Genomic DNA, 22,071 nt, shown 5'->3' with positions numbered 1-22,071 from the left:
CCTAGCTATATAAAACAGCTTTGCTCTCAAAGCAAATGCCATGGGGAGAAAATGGGCGAGGGACCATTCTAGATTAAAGGAACACCAAGACACAGAACAAGAAAATGCAATGTAACTTGATTGCCTCCAGATCTAGAAATAAAAATCTACACAAGATATTTTGGAAACACTTGGGGAAATTTGAATATGGGCTGAATGTGGATGATATTATAGAATTATTCATTTTATTAGGTATTATAATGGTATTGTGGTTATAAAGGAGGATGTCTCTGTTCTTAGAAGATGCAGGCTGAAATATTTAGGGGTGAAGTATTGTGGTATCTGCAACTTATTTTCAAATGGTTCAACAAAAGTGTTATATTTAAATATAGAGAAAAAGCAAATGTGGTACAATATTAACAACTGGTGACTCTAAGTGAAGAGTTTATAGGCGTTTATTGTATTATACTTCAACTCTTCTGTAGATGTAAAATATTTAAATAAAAAGTTGGGAATAAAAAAATAGCAAAAGAATAGTTTTACTGAAGACAATACCACACATTTCTTTAAATATTTTACTGTAATAATATACAATTATACATTATTACTTATTTACACTTTACACTTTATACACTCAGTTTCTCATCCTGAAATTAACTACCTTACATTATTTAACTTTCAGTGTTAATGGATGAATCTCTTTTTCCTAAATATAAATCAAAATAGCTCAACACCTACTTTAAATTAGAGACAATGAAATACCAGGTGTAAAGATCACGAATTAATATTTTAATTAAGTTAAAATTTTCAATAATTTTTTTTTTTTAGTAATTTCTTCTTTGTTTTTCTTCTTTGTCCAGAAGAGTCTGTTTTAAGCTCAAAGTAGCATCTTGAAATCCAGGATTTAAGTCTAAAACCTTCTTGAAATCTTCCAAAGCATGATCAAAATATCCTGTACCAGAACCCAAAAAATGGAAAAGAGAAAAAAAGCTGAATATTTCTATATATTATTCATAGCAAAGTTTGGATATACACACTTCTGCTTTTATATTTACAAGCTTTCAACCACTCCTAGTCAAGGAATTTTTTTCTTTTTATAACGATATAGAGATGTGTATATCAAAGTAATTTTCTGTACCCTTAATAGAATAATACACTTAAAATTAGCTATGGGTTTATTTATTCAGATTTAACAGGTGAACAGCATAAATCAACAGAAAATATCAACAAAATAATATCACCTGTTTTATATAATTACAGTAAAATTAAGAGACAGGAAATTAATTTTCTTTTTAACACTTTAAATGAGAAACAGTACCTACAATCCCTTTAAGCCAAGGATCTAAAACCTCTTCACTTTATATTTTCTCCCGTGCCTTCAAAGATTTTACTCAGACAAGTTTCACAGGTGAGCACTAGCATTACCCTCATTTTGCAGTCGGGAATGCACAGGCTCAAAGTAATGGGGTTGCCCTCATGGGGTGGGTCCAATTCCCACCCGTGCTCCACTGTGGTCTGTAATGCCTGTCGAAAGCCTAAAATAAACTCAGGTATGCTTCCTTTGTTCCAGGTTCTAAACCTAAATTTCACATAATTTTATGACTTGATGATTATTACATTAGTTTTACAACATTTGAGAGCTCTGAATTAATAGACCACAGTCAAGGACAAAAAGAAAAAAAAATTCTTACCCAGCCTATACAATATCAACCCTCTATTGTAATATGGAACTTCAAAATCAGGTTGGACTTCTATGGCCGATGTGTAGTCATCCATGGCTTCATCAAAATCAACCCTGAAGTACTTGATTTGCCCCCTGTTGTTATACGCAGTAGCCAAATCCTCAGGGCTGCATTTGCTTTAAACAAAAAGTTCACATTTAAAACACCGTGTTACCAAATTCCTCTCATTTCCACTTTCATTCCCTTTTGGGTATTGTCAAACTTCATAGCCTATAACATGCAGCATCTACACTGAAAAACCAAGCGGAAGAAACAAAGTGCAAAGAAATAAAGCAGTGGAATCAATTTTTGTTTAATCCCGTTACCTACTTTTGTCAGGTTATATAGCGCTACAGTGTCAACCTGGAAAGCCCATTCATTTTATAGTGTGTTCAAAGCCCCTGTTCACTGCCAACTTGTTTGCTGAATATAATATTAAAATGATTGTTCATTTTTTAAGCACATGCCAGCAGGGCAAAGACAACAGATCAGATTCACGCTGAGTAAGGAGAGAAAGCCAGCCCAAAGTTCAAGTTTGCTATGGACATGTCACAAAGTGAATCATCAATTTTATTCTCAAATTTTTTAAGTGAGCTCAAAACAATGAGATTTGAAATCATTTTCCAAAAATAAAGAAACACAAGTTAATCCTAAGTGAAAATTCAACATGCTGATCCCCAGGGAGTGCTCTCTGGGGACAGAGCTGCCCTCCCTCCAGTCTTAGCTGGGAGCCTCCCCAAGGCCGGACTGGCTGTCTGCTAGGAGGCTCTCAAGGCTCCGGTCCACTCTGGCGGTCCTGTGTGCAGAATCAGCTCTGCATCTGAGGGCTCCAGAGGCTGCCCAAGGGGCTTTAAGTGACCAGACTTTCCTGTAAGGGGTGGGATGCCCAGGCAGCTCTGACCGGCCACCAGCTCGACAGGTTACAGCCGTCTGCTGACCCCCCAGCCCCTGCTGGACAAATCATCTGCACAGAGAACATTAATGGGCTCTGCTCCTGTCACAGATGATTCTGTTTTCTTTTCCTTTTTTCTAAAGGGACTCTCAAATTTGAACCAAACAGAACAGAGGCAGGTTAAACTCATCACTCCTTTCTTTGTTACATCCTATAGGGCAAAGTATAGTGTGACTGCAGTGAGTGTTACTAAAAGTTACTTAACATCTTGATCCTTGCGATCTCTGATCTCTGACAGGGACTGTAACTACTGCTGCCATAAGAGGTACTCAGAGCCTAGGGGTCTCCTTCAAATCTAAGTTTGCTCACAACGGAAAGGAACCACTGCAGCTTTAGAAAATTCTGTTTCTGGGCTGGCCCCGTGGCTTAGCGGTTAAGTGCGCACGCTCCGTTACTGGCAGCCCGGGTTGGGATCCCGGGCGCGCACCAACGCACTGCTTGTCCGGCCATGCTGAGGCCACGTCCCACGTACAGCAACTAGAAGGATGTGCAACTATGACATACAACTATCTACTGGGCCTTTGGGGAGAAAAAGGGAAAAAAAAGGAGGAGGATTGGCAATAGATGTTAGCTCAGGGCCAGTCTTCCTCAGCAAAAAGAGGAGGATTGGCATGGATGTTAACTCAGGGCTGACCTTCCTCACAAAAAAAAACAAGAAAATTCTGTTTCTGTGAGCTATGACTGAGAGAGACTGGGTACAGCGATGCTTCTGGACGCCACTAGCACCACTGTTAACACCTAGAGAACAAGAGGCCACACTCCATTCACTTATTTCTCTTATGATAGTAGGTGAACCGCTGCCCAGTAAAGAGTTTTAAGAAAAATGCAGCCTCAGGACTCCCGTAAGGAGTCATTAAGTTCTAAGCTTCTTAGAAATTTCTTGTATTCAGAGGATCATAGAATGTTTGATTTAGACTTAGATCTCATTACAACAAATTCTGAAAGCCTACTTTTTATGTGGAAATTGTTTCATATTTTATAGACATGGGCTAAGTCAAAGGAGAAAATTTTTTTGCAATATTAAGATTTTGTAATGATAGTATTTACCATAATGGAATTTAACCTAATCCAAATGTGGATTTTTAGCATTTGCAAACTTCAGCAAAGAAAAAATATTTGGAAATTAGGTTTATGGCTAGGCTGCACTTTTGCATATTAAAAGAAAATTTTATAAACCATGCAGAGTAGCAGGCAAAGACTGCAAATACTGTTTCAAAATGATTCAGTGACCCAATATTTCAAAAATAAATTTAAACTCCAAAAGATATATTTAAGGAAAAAAGTTGAAATGACAGAATTCCGTTTCAATCCATGAATTCCTAAAAGAATTTCAGAGCTATAAGGAAATTACAAGGTTCATTCAGACATACTGAATTCCCTTCTACTAAACCATGGCAGATCTCCTCTCCTACAGTGGTAAGGGGCAGAAATTACACGTGCTACAGACACACACATTTGTGCTCTTACATTGAGATGTGCCGAGGAAGAAGAGCAACAAGACTAGATGGCATCAATATACGTGTTGCTGATGAATACTTTTTGAAACATACCAGATTAGATTATTCTTAGAGCTTGAAACAAGGATAGGAAACTACATTTTCTATGTTTACTAATTTTTTTTTGAGGGGAGGGGGTGGTTGTACCATCTTATTGCCTGTTCAGAAACTTCTATTAACTATTATTCTGGTGTATTATTGAAATGAGAAAACAATTTTATTTTTCTGGTTTAATTCCGTATTAGTTTAAACCTCATACAGAAGACAAGCTGGCATCCTGTCAAAAAAATCAAATCCCTGATGTGGGAGGGTGATGGTGCAGACAACTCAAAACTGTCAAAAAAACCTGTTCTTTTAAAGCCTCTCTGTTCTTTCGTTTCTCATCTTGGTCCAATCCACACCATCAAGAAGAACAAAGGCAAAACTTGGAGTAACAACAAATGCTACACATCCATAAACTCAAGACAGTTTGGGCCAGCGGCACTAGCAGGTGAAGCTGCTAACATCACAAAAAGAAAGACATTGCGTGCTTTCTGGTGGAAGTATACACCACCACCTAGGAAGTATTCTAGCTATAATACTGAATCTGAATTGGATCAGACCTCAAGATTTAGTTACCAACTCACAAGCAATGTAGGAGCCAGAGGACCACATTAAATGACATCAGGGGGATGCATTCAGCAAATCCAAAATATTTTGTGTGTCTCAGGACACACTACTCAGTTTCCTCAACAAATAAACTGCAAGGGAAAAAAAACAAGGGGAGCCTTATAGATTAAGAGACCTGATGTGCATCCTGACTTGAACCAACTGCTAAAAACAAACCAACAAAACAAAACAAACTTTATCGATCAATCAGTAAAGTTCCAATATTGACTGGATATTTGATATTAAGAAACACATAGAGACAGAGATTGGATTGGTGGTTGGGGGGGGGGTGAAAGGGATAATTCAGCACATGTGTGTGGTGATGGGTTGTAATTAGTATTTGAGTGGTGAACATGATGTAATCTATGCAGAAATAGAAGTATAATGATGTATACCTGAAATTTATACAATGTTATAAACCAATGTTACTGCAATAAACAAAATATTTTTAAAAAAAGAAATTATGTGATAATAATATTGTGGTTATGTCTTTTTAAAAATCCTTAATATTTAGAAATGCACTCTGAAACACCCATGGATGAATAATATGTCTGGGTGAAATAATACTTAAGGCGCGTGACGGTTACCCGGAGGCTCATTATACCATTTTCCATATATTTAAATTTTTTTCACAAGTGAAAAACAGACCAAAACACCCCTGCCGTGCTGCTGTGGTTGGAGTCGCGGCACTGTGTGCTCGCGTGGCACGACCCCGTCACCTCGCCTCCCAGGTCGCCACATCTCAACTGTTAAAAGGACAGGCGGAGAAGCCTTATCCGCTCCTAAGTCTCCGGATCAGAGACGGAGTAACGGAAGGAGGACACCCGGGCTGAAGGGCAGCAGGGCGGAGGGACGCGCCCCTCACCACCTTTCTGGGAATACAAACACCTGCCCGCACCGTCCTCGGCGCCCGCGAGCTCAGACCGCTGAGCAAAGAGTTAGAGGACCCCCACCGCCCACATCGGGGAGACACCGCTGCCCCCACTTCTCGCGATAGTTACCTCCCGGGCGCCGTTCCTAAGGAGGCTGCACAGGCGCACTGGCGAATGTAAGCGGAGTACAGCGCCTCGGCTTCGGCATATTCGCCCTTCTTGAAATGAGCCTGAGCGAGTGCTAGGGTTGCGTGGCTTTGTTGCCCCTGCTGCCCTTCCATAGCGGTTGGAGGCCTAGCTTTACGTGGAGAAAGGGGGTTGACTTTTGAGAGGCAGGCGGCACCACAGAGCCACTTCCGCACCCCGGCATTTAACAGGAAAAACCTCGGCGCTAGCAAACGGAGAAGTTTGTGCCTTCTGAGCACCCGTCATCTCGCGAGATCAATAACCAAGCTGCCTGCGGAGAGTTCCCACGGTCCAGGAAAGCTTGGACAGACTCCTCTGAAGTGCAGTTCTGTTATTACTGCTGGTCCCGCGCGCTCCGTCCCAGAAAAGCAGTATATGGATGGTGCCAAACTGGTTTCCAGGTCCACGGTCTGATGTTGTGAGGAACTTGCCCTTTGTTACAGCGAATGGGAGGCGGGGAGGGGCTGACAATGCCCGAAGCGGAAGAAACCCTGGCTTGTTTTATGAATGGCTAATTGGCCAGCGGACTTACTGTCGCGCTCTTGGGGTTCCAGGGTCCGCCCTCAGCAAAACACCCGCTAGAGTATGTTCTGAGTAGGCTGTGGTTACCCTGAGACACTTTGTGTTGAAATCCCATGAGCTTAGTTGTCCCACCGTCCTGAGTCCAAAGTCAAACCCTACCGTTTATTAGCTCCAAGACCCGAGATTGAAAATTTCTCATCCTTTTGGAACCTCTGGAATAATGTAAGGATTAATTAAATAGGATTTTGTGTTGACAGTGTGTGGTCTATGATGTTAGTTTACATTTTCTGGCTATTTATGCCAAAGGGGAACCCAGATAGTAATTTATTAAGTACAATATGTTTAATTCAAGTAAAAAATATGTAAAATGAACAATCCAGAGAGGAGATTAAGAAAACAATTCCATTTACAATAGAATCAAAAAGAATAAAATACTTAGGAATTAACCAAGGAAGTGAAAGATTCGTACAACGAAAACTATTGCTGAAATTAGACATAAATAAAAAGACATCCTATGTTCATGCCAAAGCAATCTACAGATTCAATGGAATCTCTATCAAAATCCCAATGATGTTTTTACAGACACAAAAAAAATCCATCCTAAAATTCATATGGAATTTCAGGGGATCCCAAATAGCCAAAACCGTCTTGAAAAAGGACAAAGTTGGAGGACTCACACTTCCTGATTTCAAAACTTATTACACAGCTACAGTAATCAAAACAGTATCACCATAAAGACAGTCTTTTCAATAAATGGTGCTAGGAAAACTGGATATCCACATGCAAAAGAATGAAGTTAGACCTAAACATATTAAAAAAAACTCAAAATTGATTAAAGATCTAAGTGTAAGAGCCAAAAATATAAAATTCTTAAACATAAGGCAAAAGCTTCATGACATTGGATTTGGCAATTTCTTGGATATGACAGCACAGGCACAGAAAACAAAAGAAAAATTGAACTTCATGAAAATTAAAAACTTTTGTGCATCAAAAATATATCAACAGTAAAAAGGCAACCCAGAGAATGGGAGAAAATGTCGGCAAATCACGTATCTGATTAAGGATGGACAATGCAGAGATGGAAAGTCTGTGGGGCAGGCTAAGCTGGTGTGTCCATCTACTCATAGAATACACACGGGATTCTGACATGGTGTCTCTATCACTTGAGAAGCTCTGGTCTATAGAACACCTGCCCTGCAAGTGAGTTGCTGGGGCCAGGCTCCATTGCTGCCGCTCTCCGACTCTCATGCTGTTTTCCATGGACTCTGTCTATACTTAGTGCTTTGCCTGTGGGGTGGCATCTCCAAGCCTTCCCTCCACCAGCTCATCCAGAAATACAACTGCAACAAGATGATCTACCGAAAGTGTTATGGTCGCTTGCAACCTCATGGTGTCAACTGCTGCAAGAAGTGTGACCACACCAACAAGCTGCGCCCCAAGAAGAAAGTCAAATACGGTCCCTCCACAGGCTCCTCCTTCCTCCACAGGGCAGCCTCCTGCCTGAGCCCCATGGCCCTGGGGCCTCAGTAAAGCTTCCCTTTTGTTAACTGGAGCAGTTTAAAAAAAAATTGTATATGTATACATATACACACACGGACATGTTTTTATATATAGAATAGAGAGAGAGAATTCCAGAATATATGGAGAACTTCTAAAACTCCACTTTTCCAGAAAGGGTGTACTATTTTCCATTTCCACCAGCAATGTATAAGGATTTCATTTGCTCCATATCCTCACCAATACTTGTCAGTTTTAATTTAGCTATTATAGTGTGTGTGTAAAGGTATCTCATTTTTCTCTAAATTCCTCTAAATTTTACTAACAATTTATGAATTTTACTAACAATAGAAATTTAAAGTATGCCAAATAAGAAATGAGTAGTTAAACAAAGTAGTAACTCGAAGCCTCTTAATGTCTACTTTTTCTTTTAATTTTAGAGAAATCTCTTAAGAACAAATAGGTCTTGTTATGAAGAAAACTGATAGTACAGGAATTTCTTGTTTCACCTCAGTTTTTTCTTCTCCTAAATTCTACTAAAATAGAAATTAATGGCTTTTATTTTTTTAAAAAGTTAAGACTATTTTTAGGGCCAGCCCCATGGCTTGGCGGTTAAGTGCGCGTGCTCCTTTGCTGGTGGCCCCGGGTTCGGATCCCGGGCGCGCACCAAGGCACCACTTCTCCGGCCATGCCGAGGCGGAGTCCCATATACAGCAACTAGAAGGATGTGCAGCTATGACATACAACTATCTACTGGGGCTTTGGGGGGAAAAAATAAAATCTTTAAAAAAAAAAAAGACTATTTTTACTTTCTCATCTATGCTCTATGTATTTTTGAAGTTTTCTACCATGAACATGTGTTTACTTTTATACTTAAAGAACAATAAATGTTAATTTCTTAAAGAATAAAAAAATGAATTGAGAAAATAATCATAGGAATAGGCAGTAGGGGGTGACATAATATTGCTTTTTTCATTTTAGAAACTCAGTAGCAATATCTTGGAGCTATGAAATCATCAAATAAGTACTCTTGATTTTCTCTTAAAAGTGTGGTAACATAATTTTCCCCATTTCTAAATGAGAACTCTGTGTGACCTCTAAGGAGTGATTCACTGCAACCTCCAGTCATCTCACATTTGCCTGGTACCTTTAGAAGTTGTTCTTCCTGTTTGGTAGCAAAAATGATATTGTACATCTATTGCACCTCCTGTCCCTTTCTCCCCTTATCCACTCTGAAGCCCAACACCCTCCTAACCAACCCCCACCAAAATATTTAAGTCAAAACAAACAAAAACCATGTTAAGCATAAGTTGTAGATAAATGAAACAGGATAGATACAAGTCCTTTTTACTTCAATATTTTATTATTGTCATATTTTTCTTTACTTAATGCCACATAAAACCTAAGATCTCAGCTACTAGAATACAAAAAGATAATTCCAAAGTGTATTTTAGCAAAAAAAAAAAAATGTATAATAAAATTAGCATTTGTGCATTGACAACAGGTCATTTATGCTATGTTGCTCGTTAGGCACATTGCTTATCAGGATAGCGTTATCAGTTGGTTCCATCATCTCAGTACTTCGGCCTACCGTGCTACTTTGAAACTTAACATAATTCAGGCCAAGTTTTATGATAAAGAACAACTCAGCATTACTTAAAGGGAGTCAGTTCATGCTTATTACAAGAAGAGAACACCGTAACTGTTTCATTATACTATCCACTATATTACCACATTTTGTCTGTCCAACTTCTCTCCAAGTATTTGTTATAGACAATTTTTCTTCTCTTTGCCCCTTCCATCAGGGGAGAGTTGGTTGGTGGTGTTATCATGAAATTTCCTTCATGTTGAATAAAGCTAATAGGGTCAACTCATACTGTGGGTCTTTCTCTAGTACCATTTTCAAGCAAGACAAAGGTCTCCAAGACATTATCGCTAAAACTTGCACAGATATAAATCCCAAACAGTCATAAGCTTTTACAGTAGTAGAAAAGATACATCTGTGTGTGTATATATGTATGTGTATATACACGTATGTATATATATGATAATTAGGTCTACAAGGTATGACAGGTTGTTTTTAGAGATTTTTGGTTTCTGGATTAAACCGAACAAGAAGTAGCGACAGCAACTCAGGCTCTATCTGAAATAATTAGTTTCAGGAAAAATTCAAGGGCTCAGGCAACATGGAATTAAGTGTCAAATGAGAAGGCTCCAAGAGAGTTCACAAAAAATGTTAGGAAAGGCTTGAGGAATCAACAGCTGATTTTGGACTTGAAGCAAATGGGAGTGTAATCAACAAGTCACAGTAAGGGCTAGAGGAATGACAATTTAACTTTGAGTTCTCAGCTGATTCCTGAGATGGGAAAGGGAAAGAGAAAGAAGAGATATTCAGGCGTTAGACCAGGGACCAAGAATCACAACTCTGAACATGCAGTCCTGCAGGAACCCTTCACCTACAAATTTCTTGAAAATTTCTCTTTCATTAATGAAGCAGAGAACAGTTTCATTCCTGAAAACAGAAAGTCTTATAGAAAGATGTAATTAAGTTCAACAGAAGATATATTCCCTAGGGCTGATCTCTTTGTTAGGATGTTATTTTCTGATTTAGGAGAATATTCTATTCTGTCATAGAAAAAGACAAATGAAATTCATTGTGTTAAACTTAGATAAGTAACTTAAGAGACATGTTAGACAAAGTAAATAATAGAGCATATATGTGTGACCATACCTAATATTGATGAGGCACTAAAAATACAAAAGGTAACCAGGGACCTAACTATTCATGACACACTAAATATGCATGAGACCTATAAAGCACTCAATATGTATGAGGTTTTGATTCAATTACCCATTGATGACACTTATTCTGGCCCATCCTCTGCCCAGGAAATACAATTGAATCCATGACTGCTCAGCAGGCTAATTCAGCAACCTACAGCTGTGACCAGGTGTACTTGCCCCAGAGCTTCTTCTCCAGAGCAAGTGTAGAAGACACATTCCATCTGATTGGGTCCCCTGGCTCAAACCTCAACTCTGGTCCTGCTCATAATCACACTATTGGGGGAAGCTGGTGAGGCAGATAGTCAGGACATAAGAACAGTACATAACTGAGGATTCACGCACTGTAATCTTTCTACCCACTGGCCCCCTATCCTAATAGTGGTAATCTACCCCCTCACTTTCTCCTTGTTCCTCACTGTGTATTTCAAATTGATTCAATAACCATGCAATTTGAGCATCCTCATTTGGTTTGTAACCCTTTCTGTTCCATGACCTCTGGAATGGCTTCCTTTGTAGTATATTTGGAGGCTGCTACCATATCAAGGCAACTTGATAAGTCAAAACAGACGCATATCAAGAAAGAATCACTTCCTACAGCCTGAGAGCTGTTTAAACAAACAATCCAGCTTGGTGGCAATGTTTCAATTGAAACTATAACTACAAAATGGATGTTTTTGTATAAATTGATATCATTATAAATAAAGCCAAGTTTTCTGCACAATAACATGAAGAGTAAATGCCAAATGCCATTTCTTAGATGAGACTAAAAGGCTAGATAAAACAGGAAAAGCTATAAAAAAAATAAGGCTATTAGAAACAATGTAGAAAATGTCTTAAAATGCCTTCTCTTCACTTCTGAAAATAAAATAGAGAAGACATCCAACACTTATTTAATTAAATACAGCCAGAGTTAGAGCTCGTTTCAGTCTTACAATTGTTTAACCTCCTTCTAATACAGGTTATATCAATTCCCTAAATTCAACTTTGCCCCACTCTCATGTTTCCCCCATTTCCCCCCAAGGCTTTTTAATGAATTAGTAACCTTAACAGTGTGAGAAAAATTTCTCATTTGGAATATTTCCATTGTATCATGTAACCAGCCACAAGATAGATAGATAGATAGATAGATACATACATACATACATACATACATAGACAGAAAATAAGGTTGATTTCCACATTTTTTATTGAAAATCAGCATCATTATTTCACAGTTGTATTTTTACACAAAATTATTTAAAAAATATGGAAGTCAATATATATATATAGGAAAACATATGCAAGTCAACCTTATTACATATACAGTTACAGATATATATATTTGCTACATTTATTTTACAATTTTATGCAGTTTGTCATTTCTTTATCCCACTGAACTATGGCATAAGGGACAGAAGTTGTAGTTACTGATTTCCTGAGCCAGAACACAGTGCTTGCATACACTGCACATCCAGAACTGATATTCAGTGATTGGGCTTCCTGTGGCAACACATGTGGGCAGTTTCCCTTCCCCTCTGTAAAAATAAGGGGAAAGACAATTTAATTATACTTTAAGCCTTCTAATTACTCAAAACTTTATTTACTACACTTAAAAAACTGAAGAATGAAAAATATTTCAAGGTAAACTCCAAATTAAAACTTTTCTTACAATGAGAAAATAAAGCATTAATATGCTTGTAAAACTAAATAAAATAGGGTATAATGTTAAGATAAATTACTTCAAGATTTAATGCTTTCATTATTATTATACACTATTATACATATAGAAATCCCAGATTCTAATAAGGTAGAGTGACATCTGCTAATTACAATTAGCGTACCCTTCAAGAAGGCTGTCCAATTCTGATTTTCTGTTATCTTTTGGAGTATGTTTGGTGAAGATTTCTAGAGCAAGATCTTCATATTGTTGTTTCTGTTCTGAACTGAGGGTCTCTAAAGATTCAAGTTTAATAAAAGCTTTTGAACAAGTACCAAAAGCTCTACTGGCACACGCACAGAGTGCTAACAGAGAGTAGATCTCAACGGTGGGGATAATGTCTTCATAGTCTCTCAGGTGAAGAGCTAGGAAAGAGAGGACAATGTGGATTTTGAAAAGTAATCATGATAACATGAACATGCATGGGAAAGAATCTATGTTAAGCTGTTTTAGTTTAACCTACATGAACTTGAGCAGACTGAAAGAAAATAATGGCAGGAGATGGGTGCACTAGAAGGAGGAAGCAGGCGACATGACCTCTGGGGTTCTGTAACGCCAGCCAACAGCTCAGGTCCTATAAAAATCACCACCACCAAATCACGCACATACACACAGACCAAAAAATCTCGTATCGAAACACACATCTGTTGTTCCATATAAATATGTTAGAGATTTTTGTGGCATTCCAGAAAAGGTAAATTAATATTATACTATGTTAGTCATAATTCTCAAGATATCATGTTTCCCTTTGTAAAAAAAAAAAAAAAGTATAAAATCATATGTTTTCTCTTTGTGTTTCTTTGAACAGATTATTGCTTTTCTGTCTGCTTTTCTGTCTTATTGAAACAATAGAACTTGGAGAAAAGAGAAGCGAAAATGAGCCTCTAAGCTGTCAGTTCAGACAATTTATTTTGACAGCTAACCACATCTTATTTTCAATTTTTCTATACTGGAGATATAATCTCTTTCTTAAAAATGCACTGTAGAATTAATATCAGATTGGTAACCAAATTGTATCTTTTTCTTCTCTAGACGTTGCAATCTTAAAAATATCTTGTTATAGTATAATATTGGGCATTTCATAAAGCAATTTAAAACAATATAGTCATGTATTTTACAATTAGATTCCTATAAACTGCTTTTGGGGTCAAATGTTTACAACAAAGTTCACTGGAAGAAATTTACAAAAAATAAATTCATTCAGTTCCAATAAATAATACTTTCTAATTTCACAGGTTCATAGGCAATAATTTACAAGGCATACATTGTTTCAGATCATTTTATCAGTGAAAAACAAAAATACTGAAGTATACAGATATCTTCACCAGTAGGTGAAGAATCTTAAGTTAAAGGTCTAATTTATCTTAGAAGTCTAGAAATTGTGCATAAATTATATAAAATACAACTATTTTAAACAGTGCATAATTTGTATCATATTAATTAGTTAAAATTAAATGAAGGTCAGTTATAAAGTAAACACATAAAAATAAAAATGATTCCTATGTACAACTAATAACCAATTAGAAAAAAAATTTAGAGTCATTGCTAACGACAACAAAAATAGGAAGAAACTGCAAAAGAAATGCTCAGAGTATACAAGAATAAAACTACAGAACTCTAGAAAGAAGACAGATATACAGTTTTAAAAAACTGATGTTTCTGGATGAGAAAACTCAATATTGTAAACTTATCAATGATCCCATTAATAATACATTAAATTAACGCAATTCTAATTCAAAATCCAATGGGACTTCACCGAAACCCCTCCTACTCTAAAAAACGATTCTAAAATTAATCTGGATGAACAAATGCAAGAGAATACCCCAAATTTTTTTCAAAAAGAAGAGTAATGAAGGAGAGCTGAAATTCAAAATATTAAAATGTAAAAGTAAGGTAACTAAGAGGGCAGTACTGACAGAAATTCGTGACTAGAAAATAATAGTCTAGGAAGAGATTAAGAATATGTAAACTTAGTTTCATGAAGGTAGAATTTCAAATCTGTGAGGAAAGAATAAGATTTTAATAAATGTTTTTAGGAAACTAAGAAGTTATAATAAAATATAATATTTAATAACCTTCCAGTGAAGAACTTCCTGAGCATGACCCCTAAGTGAAATATATCAAGTAAAAGACTGATTGATCAGACCATATCAAAAACCACTATTAATATCATCATCACAGCTACCACTGCTTGAGGGCTCACAATGTCCAGGCACTATAACAAGTGAATTTTCTTTTCACAAATTTCTCACTTAATGCTTAAAACAATCCTATGAAGGAGATACTATTATCCCCACTTTTCACAAAAAGAAACTGAAGCTTAGAGAGGATAAGTAATTATAACTTAGAAATGCTAAGGAAAATCAATACATATGGCAGAGGGTTACTGTATATAATCTTATAAGAGCTCTTACACAAATAATGTAAAAAGAAAAAGAAAAACCCTTGCTATGAAATTCCAGAAACATCCAAATAGAAGACTTTCTCTAAAGGGTTTCTTTTAAAGATCATGCCATTATAATATAAATTGAGGATATATCAGGGTGTATTGTCGATGACACGAGCAGCAGATTGGTGATTTCACAGTGGCCCAACCAATGTGACACAGGAAGGCTGGGCAGAGGGTGACAGTGCCTGCACTGTTGTTATGGCCCATCTGAAAGCGTTGTGACGCTTTAGTCATTCATATGCTTTGGTTTATAACGTAATTCTTATAATTATGCCCTTTTGGAGTTAACATATTTAAACTATAGAATATCATTAAGCCAGAAATGAAGATCTTGATATTGCATGTAAATAATCTTCTATAAATTATAGCACATAAATACGATGGCATATTATGTCACAATAAAAATGACACAGATCTATGTTTACCAACATGGGAAGATAACTGCAAAGACAACTGTTGACGGTAACAAGCAAGCTCCTGAACAACGTATATTGTATGATGTTATATCAAGTCAAACTGTATACGATTTTATACGCATGGAAAAAGTCTAAAAGGAAGTTCACCCAAATGTTAGCAATGATTATCTCTGAGTTATAAGATTATTTTATAAATTATTATTTTACCTTTTTCTTTTTTTTTTCTGTTTTGGTTAAAATTGCTATATAAGTATCATTTTTATAAAAAAATAAGTTAAATGCTATGGAAATCTATCTACTAATATGGAAATATTTTGCAACATATTATTATGTTAAAAGTACACAAAAGTATGGCCTGTTATATTCTCTATATTGCAAAATAAAAAATTATTTATATACACACATACACACACAAAAGGATATGGACTGGGCTATTAAGTGTTTAACTGAACGGGTAGAAGAGTGAATGCTATAAATGTTCTTTTTTGCTTATTTCAAACTTCTAGTTTTTCTGTGAACTATATGTATTGCTTTCTACATATTAAAAAATAAGAACAACTTCAAAGAGGAGAATGCACAAAAATTACAGATAGCAAATCTCAAACGTATAAAAATAAATCCATAGATAAAAGTGTTATTGAAATTAATATAACAGCAAATTGAAGAAGCTGGCCCTTCACTTCAATTTATAATTTTTAGACATATCATCTGCATTAGGTAACAAGCCCACCTGTCTTCAATGCAGTGTCAACGTATCCCTCATAGAGCTGCCTCTGGGCCAGTATAAAAAAGTGGTAGGCCTCGGCCCCTCTCCAAGCATTGTCTGTGAAATGACCAGCTGTAGACAGAACTTCCTCTTCTAGCAGACCAGCCAAAGCAGAAGTGGCCTGCAAGGAAAGCAGACCCACATTTTCCGTCAGCACAACCGTGACAACGGTCCTTCCAATGAAGAGAACTTCTGAAACTGTTATACATTAAAATATCTAAATTAGCAGATTTTATAATTACAAAACTATCACTACAGACTTACTTTCTCCAATGTAATTCATATTTTGTTAAACTGGTATGATCACATTTTTTCTTCAGCTTTACTGAGGTAAAATTGACAAATAAAATTATAAGATATTTAAAGGGTACATTGTGGTGATTTGATATATGTATACATCGTGAAACAATTCTCTCCATGGTGTGATCAAATTTTAAAATAGAATTGATTAAACTTTAAGTTAATAAGAGAATAATTAATTTATACATTAAATAATATACATATTCTGGGAAAGTTTTTAAAACTCACTGATTAGAAAGGATTTACCAAGTAAGGAATTAATTAAAGCCAAGACACAGATTAGTCTTGTAGAAAAAATAATTTTCATTTTTAATATTTCCAAGTAGAAATTTCTAAATTTGAGTACTAATTCCAAATCAGTCATTCCTTTTCCTCACATCATTTAAGAAAATAAATGCAAACAGGCACATTAAATGACCTGTCCATAAAGACAAGCTTGACAGTTTTTTCTCTTAAACACTTCAGGTGATTTAATGTTATTTACCTCTGAACTCTTCCCTTTAACTTTCCCTCGCTGGGCATTTTTCACCTGTTCGTGGTGTTGCTCTATTAGTAAAGCTGCCAGTACATAGAGCTTCTTCACACGTAAAGGTTTAGTTCTTTTCTTTGCCTCTTCATCTGCAATCTTTAAACATTTAAAGAATTGGGGGAAGATATTTCTTAATCTATATTTGTACAAATATAATCATTTCTGAAATTTGATTCTCTAAAAAAAGGAGTAAAACCACCCATTTATGACAAATATTTGACAACCCATTTTCTTTTCCTTAGTATTGATAAGTACTTAGTTTTTTCCTTAGCATTCAGCCCTTGGAGTTAGAACTCATAACAATGGTAGAAAATAACAAATGCCGTTAAATAACTAAATCAGAATAAAGAAAGTTTTCATGGAATGGGCAGTATTTTCCATAACAAAGATATTTTAAAAATAATGCTCCAGGGGGCCAGCCCTGCAATTAAGTTCATGCGCTCCGCTTCCGCAGCCCGGGGTTCACGGGTTCGGATCCTGGGCGCAGACCTACACATATGGGGCAGCGTCCCACATACAAAATAGAGGAGGATTGGCACAGATGTAGCTCAGGGCCAGTCTTCCTTGCCAAAAAAAATAATAATAATGTTCCAAGTACACAAAGATAAGACTGCTTTAACATGGTACATCCTTCAGACATTTTAATATATTTAAATGATTCCAAGGGAAATTTTTCATTTTTAATTTAAATCAAATGGGCAAAGAATAGAATAGAATGTAAAATTTGCATATATTAATACTATACTAGTCATTTTCCCTCCAACTACATATTATGAAAAGTGTAATGTCTTTAAAACTTGTACATTTAAAGAACTCAAAATTCTATTATCAACAGGATTTAATTCCTAGTTAAGAAAACTTGTATTTTATGGTCCCTGAAAATTCTATAATTTTGTTAACTTCAGTATTAAGTAAATATACAATTGTTTAGGTATCAATAAGGTACTAATATTAATAAGTAGCCTTGTTAGCAAAAGGTAATAATACTAAGATAACACATAGTTATAATAGTAATAAAACCAGAAGGATTTTGCTATAATAAATATTTGTTTCCAAAGAAAATGGAAAATGTATTCTTTAGGATACAAGAAAACAATGGTAACTAGAAGAAACCAAATACTCACCAAGATTATTACATTACCTTAAACATCAGTTTAGCAGCATCATAAAAGTAATTGGCTTTCCGATAGAGTTCTATGGCATCAAGAGTTTTATTCTTTTCCAATAAATGAGATGCATACCTCGCTAAAAGAGATCCAATTTCTTTCATACTATGATTTTTAGCCAATTCAACAGCTTTGTTCCACTGAGAAAAAAAAAACACCATTCAGTTACCCAAGCATTTACAGTCACATATGTCATAAAATTCACAAAATAAAGCTTTAAGTTTACAATAATAAATAATATTATATCAAAATTAAAAACTGGTATGTTTTTAAAAGTCACTTAAAATCAGAGCAATTATAAGTTTTATAAGTTAAATATGTGTCAAAATGATTAAATGATCTAAGACTTTGATTTGCTTAAGAAGTACAACTGGAAAGGAAAGCTTCAAAGTTTATAATCACATTACTCTTATAATTCTAATTTTGTACAAATTCTGAGTGAGAATTATCATGAGTGAGAAAAAGATACCTTTGTTTATAGTAAAACAAAATGTAGTTTCAGTTAATAAAATGTCCTATCAGATTTAACATTTAAAAGTTATTTTTATAAAGCAAATGGAGCTTTATAAAATTCTTTAAGAAAATACTTAAAAGAATACATTGATAGTCAACAATTTCAACAACAATTCTGCACTTTAATTTTAGTGAAATTCCAGCTCTTAAAAATATCAAATATACGTTTTCTATAAAGGGAAAGGAAAATAGATTTGCCAAAATAAATACAGATAAAGTAACTCAATTCCTTCCTCTTGTAATGACCATTAACTGGTCCTTCTTTGGAAACAAAACTCCATCCTAATAAAATGCAGAAAATTATGAAATTACTTCCAGACAAAAACTTGCCAGACTAAAGGTAAGGGTTTGTTCATGTTCCTGCACTGAGTTAGTTATGAGTGGGTCACCCTTAATGGTAGCACTTCAAGGGGTAAGTGCAAACTCCATTTTCTTGGTCCTCAACTAAGTAAAAGAATGTCTGGCTCCCTTCACAAAATTCATCTCAAGCTCTCCAACCCTTATATTGGCAACAATCTTTACAGGATGACTACAGTGACTCTAATTTTCAGTTCCTTACTTGATTGAGATGCACACAGGTATCTACTGCTGCCTTTGGTTGATTACATTTCAAAAATGCAGTCACTGCTTGTTCACACATTCCAACTCTCACAAACATTTGTGCTATTTCCTGTAAGTACAAAACAATACTATCAGATTTCACAGACCAAGGAAATCACTTATATTTTAATTTATAAAACTCCATAGGGACATATGAATATTAAATTTACTGGTGGTTACAGTGAGTTTTCTTGTAAATGGACATAGGGGCAGATGCTACCAACCAGAGAGGATGCTAAGGCATCCTCTATAAAACCAGGGCGTCACTGGGTCACGCCGTGCATCTGATTTTTAACCAGGTCCTGACAACACTGCCCTCTTTTCTTCTCTCGGTTCAGTAGCTAGTTTATAGAAATATCAAGCTCCAAAAAAAACCCACAATAGTGGGTGAAAAAACCTTTAAGGCAATTGATAGTATACTCAATCATCAATTAGAGGCTTAAGAGAAACTTCACATTCACAGAGCTCTCAAACACCTCTATAAAGAAATGCCCCAGACAAGCTGGCCATTCATCAGTTCAGGAAGCTAGACCCAAAACAGAGCTCCCTTGGAGGGTGGTGGCAGGCAGAAAGAGCCATAACAAAAACCAATCATACCCATTTGGCTGTATTCTCTATTTTCAGAATACCAACTATTTTCTTTCTGAATACCTAATTGGCCAGAGTTTTTCTCCCCACTACCACTACTAAAAGATTTGGGGAAATCTCATAAAAGTATATTTTGTATCCAGTTATCTTTTTAAAAAGCAATGCTTACATTTTTCTGATTATAAAGTACATTATTATGGTACAAAAATTGGAAAATATGAAAAAGTAAAGCTACTCATAATCTTACTATCCATAAGAAACATCTCTCAATATTCTGGTGTAATTTCCTAACATCTTTGTCCTATGAATATATATATGCGTGTGATACACTGTCCCCATACCCAGGGTTATAAGTAATTTCAATTACCTTCCTACTCAAGAAAACACATAGGACTGAGAATAGGGTGCATGAACATGCCATTGTTACAGGACTAACTGCTCTAATTCACAATAGAGAAAACAGAATTATCAGAATTCTATACTTAATTACTAGACAAAACTTTTGTGGCAGAACTCACCACTGATATATGTCCAGACCCTGCAGATGACAGCTGCTAACTCTATGGTATTGGAGTGATTTATGAAGCTCAGTGATTTACGCTTTAGATAAATAAAATACAAACTCATACACATTATTTGATCATTAATTAAAAGAGGCTTTAAAAGAACATTCAAAACAAAGTTACAGAGAACTCTGCTTTTCGTTTCTCTTTTTTAACATTAAATACTTTATTGTTAATATAACCTAATAAAAGTCAAGCTATCTTTTTAAACTTTTGTTATAGCAAATTTCAAACATACATACACACACACTACTCCCCAGACCCACTTTGGATTATTCTGAAGCAAATCTCTGACAACATATCATCTCATCTGTAAATATTTCATGTGTTCAGCTAACTTGTAAAAGCAATTTTATAAAACTGATAAGATTACACAAGACTGTGATCATGTTAAAATAGTAGAAATATGACAGATTTTTCCCTCCATTTTCAAGCATTCTACAGTATCGATATACTGTTTTAACAATTAAAATAAAAGCATCATTCCATGTCTAAGAAACTGTAAGATCATAGAGTAATTTTTAATTTGCTTTGTGGCAGAGGATATTTCCTGTCTATAACATAAAAACCTTATAAAGTAACCTAAAACTCCAAAAACTAAAATGTGCAATACCTACTGGAAGCAACTTGTGGTTTTCCGGGAGTGAACTGGCAAGATTCTCCAGTCCCTCGTAATCTTCTAACATGTAGTAACATTCCGCTAAGTGCTCCTGGTTCCGGCCTTGTACATAATATTGTACAGCATTCAACCTATGGAAAGAAAAAAGAAAAACTTTTAAAACTAATGTGAATCTCCTGATACATAAGCACTTTCACCAAAAATGTTCCTTCATTAGAGTTACCAGTTCTAGTTATTACTAGAATTCTAGAATCTAGAATTACTAGTACTACTCCAGTCATCACCTTCAGTTACAGAAAGTCTTTGAAGCATATAAATTGGAAAAAAAAAACCTAAAGAATGTGTACATTTTAGTTGCAACATTCTATGAATATTCTTAAGAAATATTGTTTTAATGTGACATACAGTTGTACTTTCAAACACTGACATAAATAAGTATATTGATCAAAATGAAAACGTAAGAATAAAGCCAATGATTTCTGAAAATAATCTATAATAACAAAACAAGCAAATATAAAATACTTTTTTTACTTTTTTCAGAATTAAATCATCTAATGTCTTAGAATTGCACACTGCGGTCTCAAACAGTCGAAAGCCGCCTGGAGCAAAGAGCAAGTTTTGTGCTTTTGGAAACTCCAAAGTTTTACAATGCTTATCTAACAACTTTAAGGATCTCTTGCTCTCCAATGTGAATCTAGAACTATTTGAATTTTAGGATCCAGGAGGATGGTCTTCATTTCCCTAGTGTTATTCCATAGGCAAGTACTCAAGCAGCTACCATTTTAAGTAAGTGCTGGATGAATGGAGGAGGCGGTCCAGATAGGTTACCCACCACTTTTGTCGATCAGCAAAGTAGTCTCCGACGGCATTGTGGGCTTGTTCAAGGAGACTGTCATCTGCATCACCAGATCCAGTTTTCAGGAGCTGGAGTACTCTAAACCAATCTCCCAATTTCAGCCGGAGGCCAATAGCAAGATCTCTACAAATAATGGCATTCATTCACTCATTTATTCATTTATTCATCCAACAAGTATTTATCATGTGCCTACTATGTGCTAGGTTCCATTCTAGGGAACTGAGAATACACTGCAGTGAAAGGACAGACAAGGGAACTCTCCAAACATTTTAGAAACTTAGCCTGACCAGGGAAGAGGCAATGGGGAGAACCTGGACTAGGGAAAAGGAAACAATTTCCTGCCTTTTATTTTC

The 22,071-nt window shown here is 35.7% G+C and overlaps 2 protein-coding genes across 3 annotated transcripts in view; both read right to left on the bottom strand.

Annotated features, from left to right (window-relative positions):
* Positions 1-525: 525 nt before the first annotated feature.
* Positions 526-6,067, bottom strand: TTC32 (tetratricopeptide repeat domain 32). Its single transcript, XM_004418299.3, has 3 exons — positions 5,798-6,067; positions 1,671-1,837; positions 526-931 (listed from the first exon to the last, which is right to left on the bottom strand). The coding sequence occupies exons 1-3, from the start codon at positions 5,947-5,949 to the stop codon at positions 804-806; spliced, it is 447 nt and encodes a 148-aa protein (XP_004418356.1). The 5' UTR covers positions 5,950-6,067; the 3' UTR covers positions 526-803.
* Positions 6,068-11,831: 5,764 nt separating this feature from the next.
* WDR35 (WD repeat domain 35) overlaps positions 11,832-22,071 on the bottom strand; it is a 56,076-nt gene continuing 45,836 nt past the window's right edge. For both annotated transcript variants that reach the window (XM_004418298.3, XM_087437113.1), the window contains 8 exons: positions 21,695-21,841; positions 20,861-20,993; positions 19,052-19,162; positions 17,955-18,119; positions 16,769-16,909; positions 15,949-16,105; positions 12,478-12,718; positions 11,832-12,171 (listed from right to left, as the gene is read on the bottom strand). In XM_004418298.3, the coding sequence (XP_004418355.2) occupies positions 12,021-12,171; positions 12,478-12,718; positions 15,949-16,105; positions 16,769-16,909; positions 17,955-18,119; positions 19,052-19,162; positions 20,861-20,993; positions 21,695-21,841 (1,246 nt within the window). In that variant the 3' untranslated portion in view covers positions 11,832-12,020. The remainder of the gene's footprint in view (positions 12,172-12,477; positions 12,719-15,948; positions 16,106-16,768; positions 16,910-17,954; positions 18,120-19,051; positions 19,163-20,860; positions 20,994-21,694; positions 21,842-22,071) is intronic.

This window comes from Ceratotherium simum, chromosome 11 (genome assembly GCF_057802395.1).
Source record: "Ceratotherium simum simum isolate JZ-2026a chromosome 11, ASM5780239v1, whole genome shotgun sequence".
In the NCBI taxonomy this organism is placed as follows: domain Eukaryota; kingdom Metazoa; phylum Chordata; class Mammalia; order Perissodactyla; family Rhinocerotidae; genus Ceratotherium; species Ceratotherium simum.
This window is presented reverse-complemented; position numbering and strand designations above follow the sequence as displayed.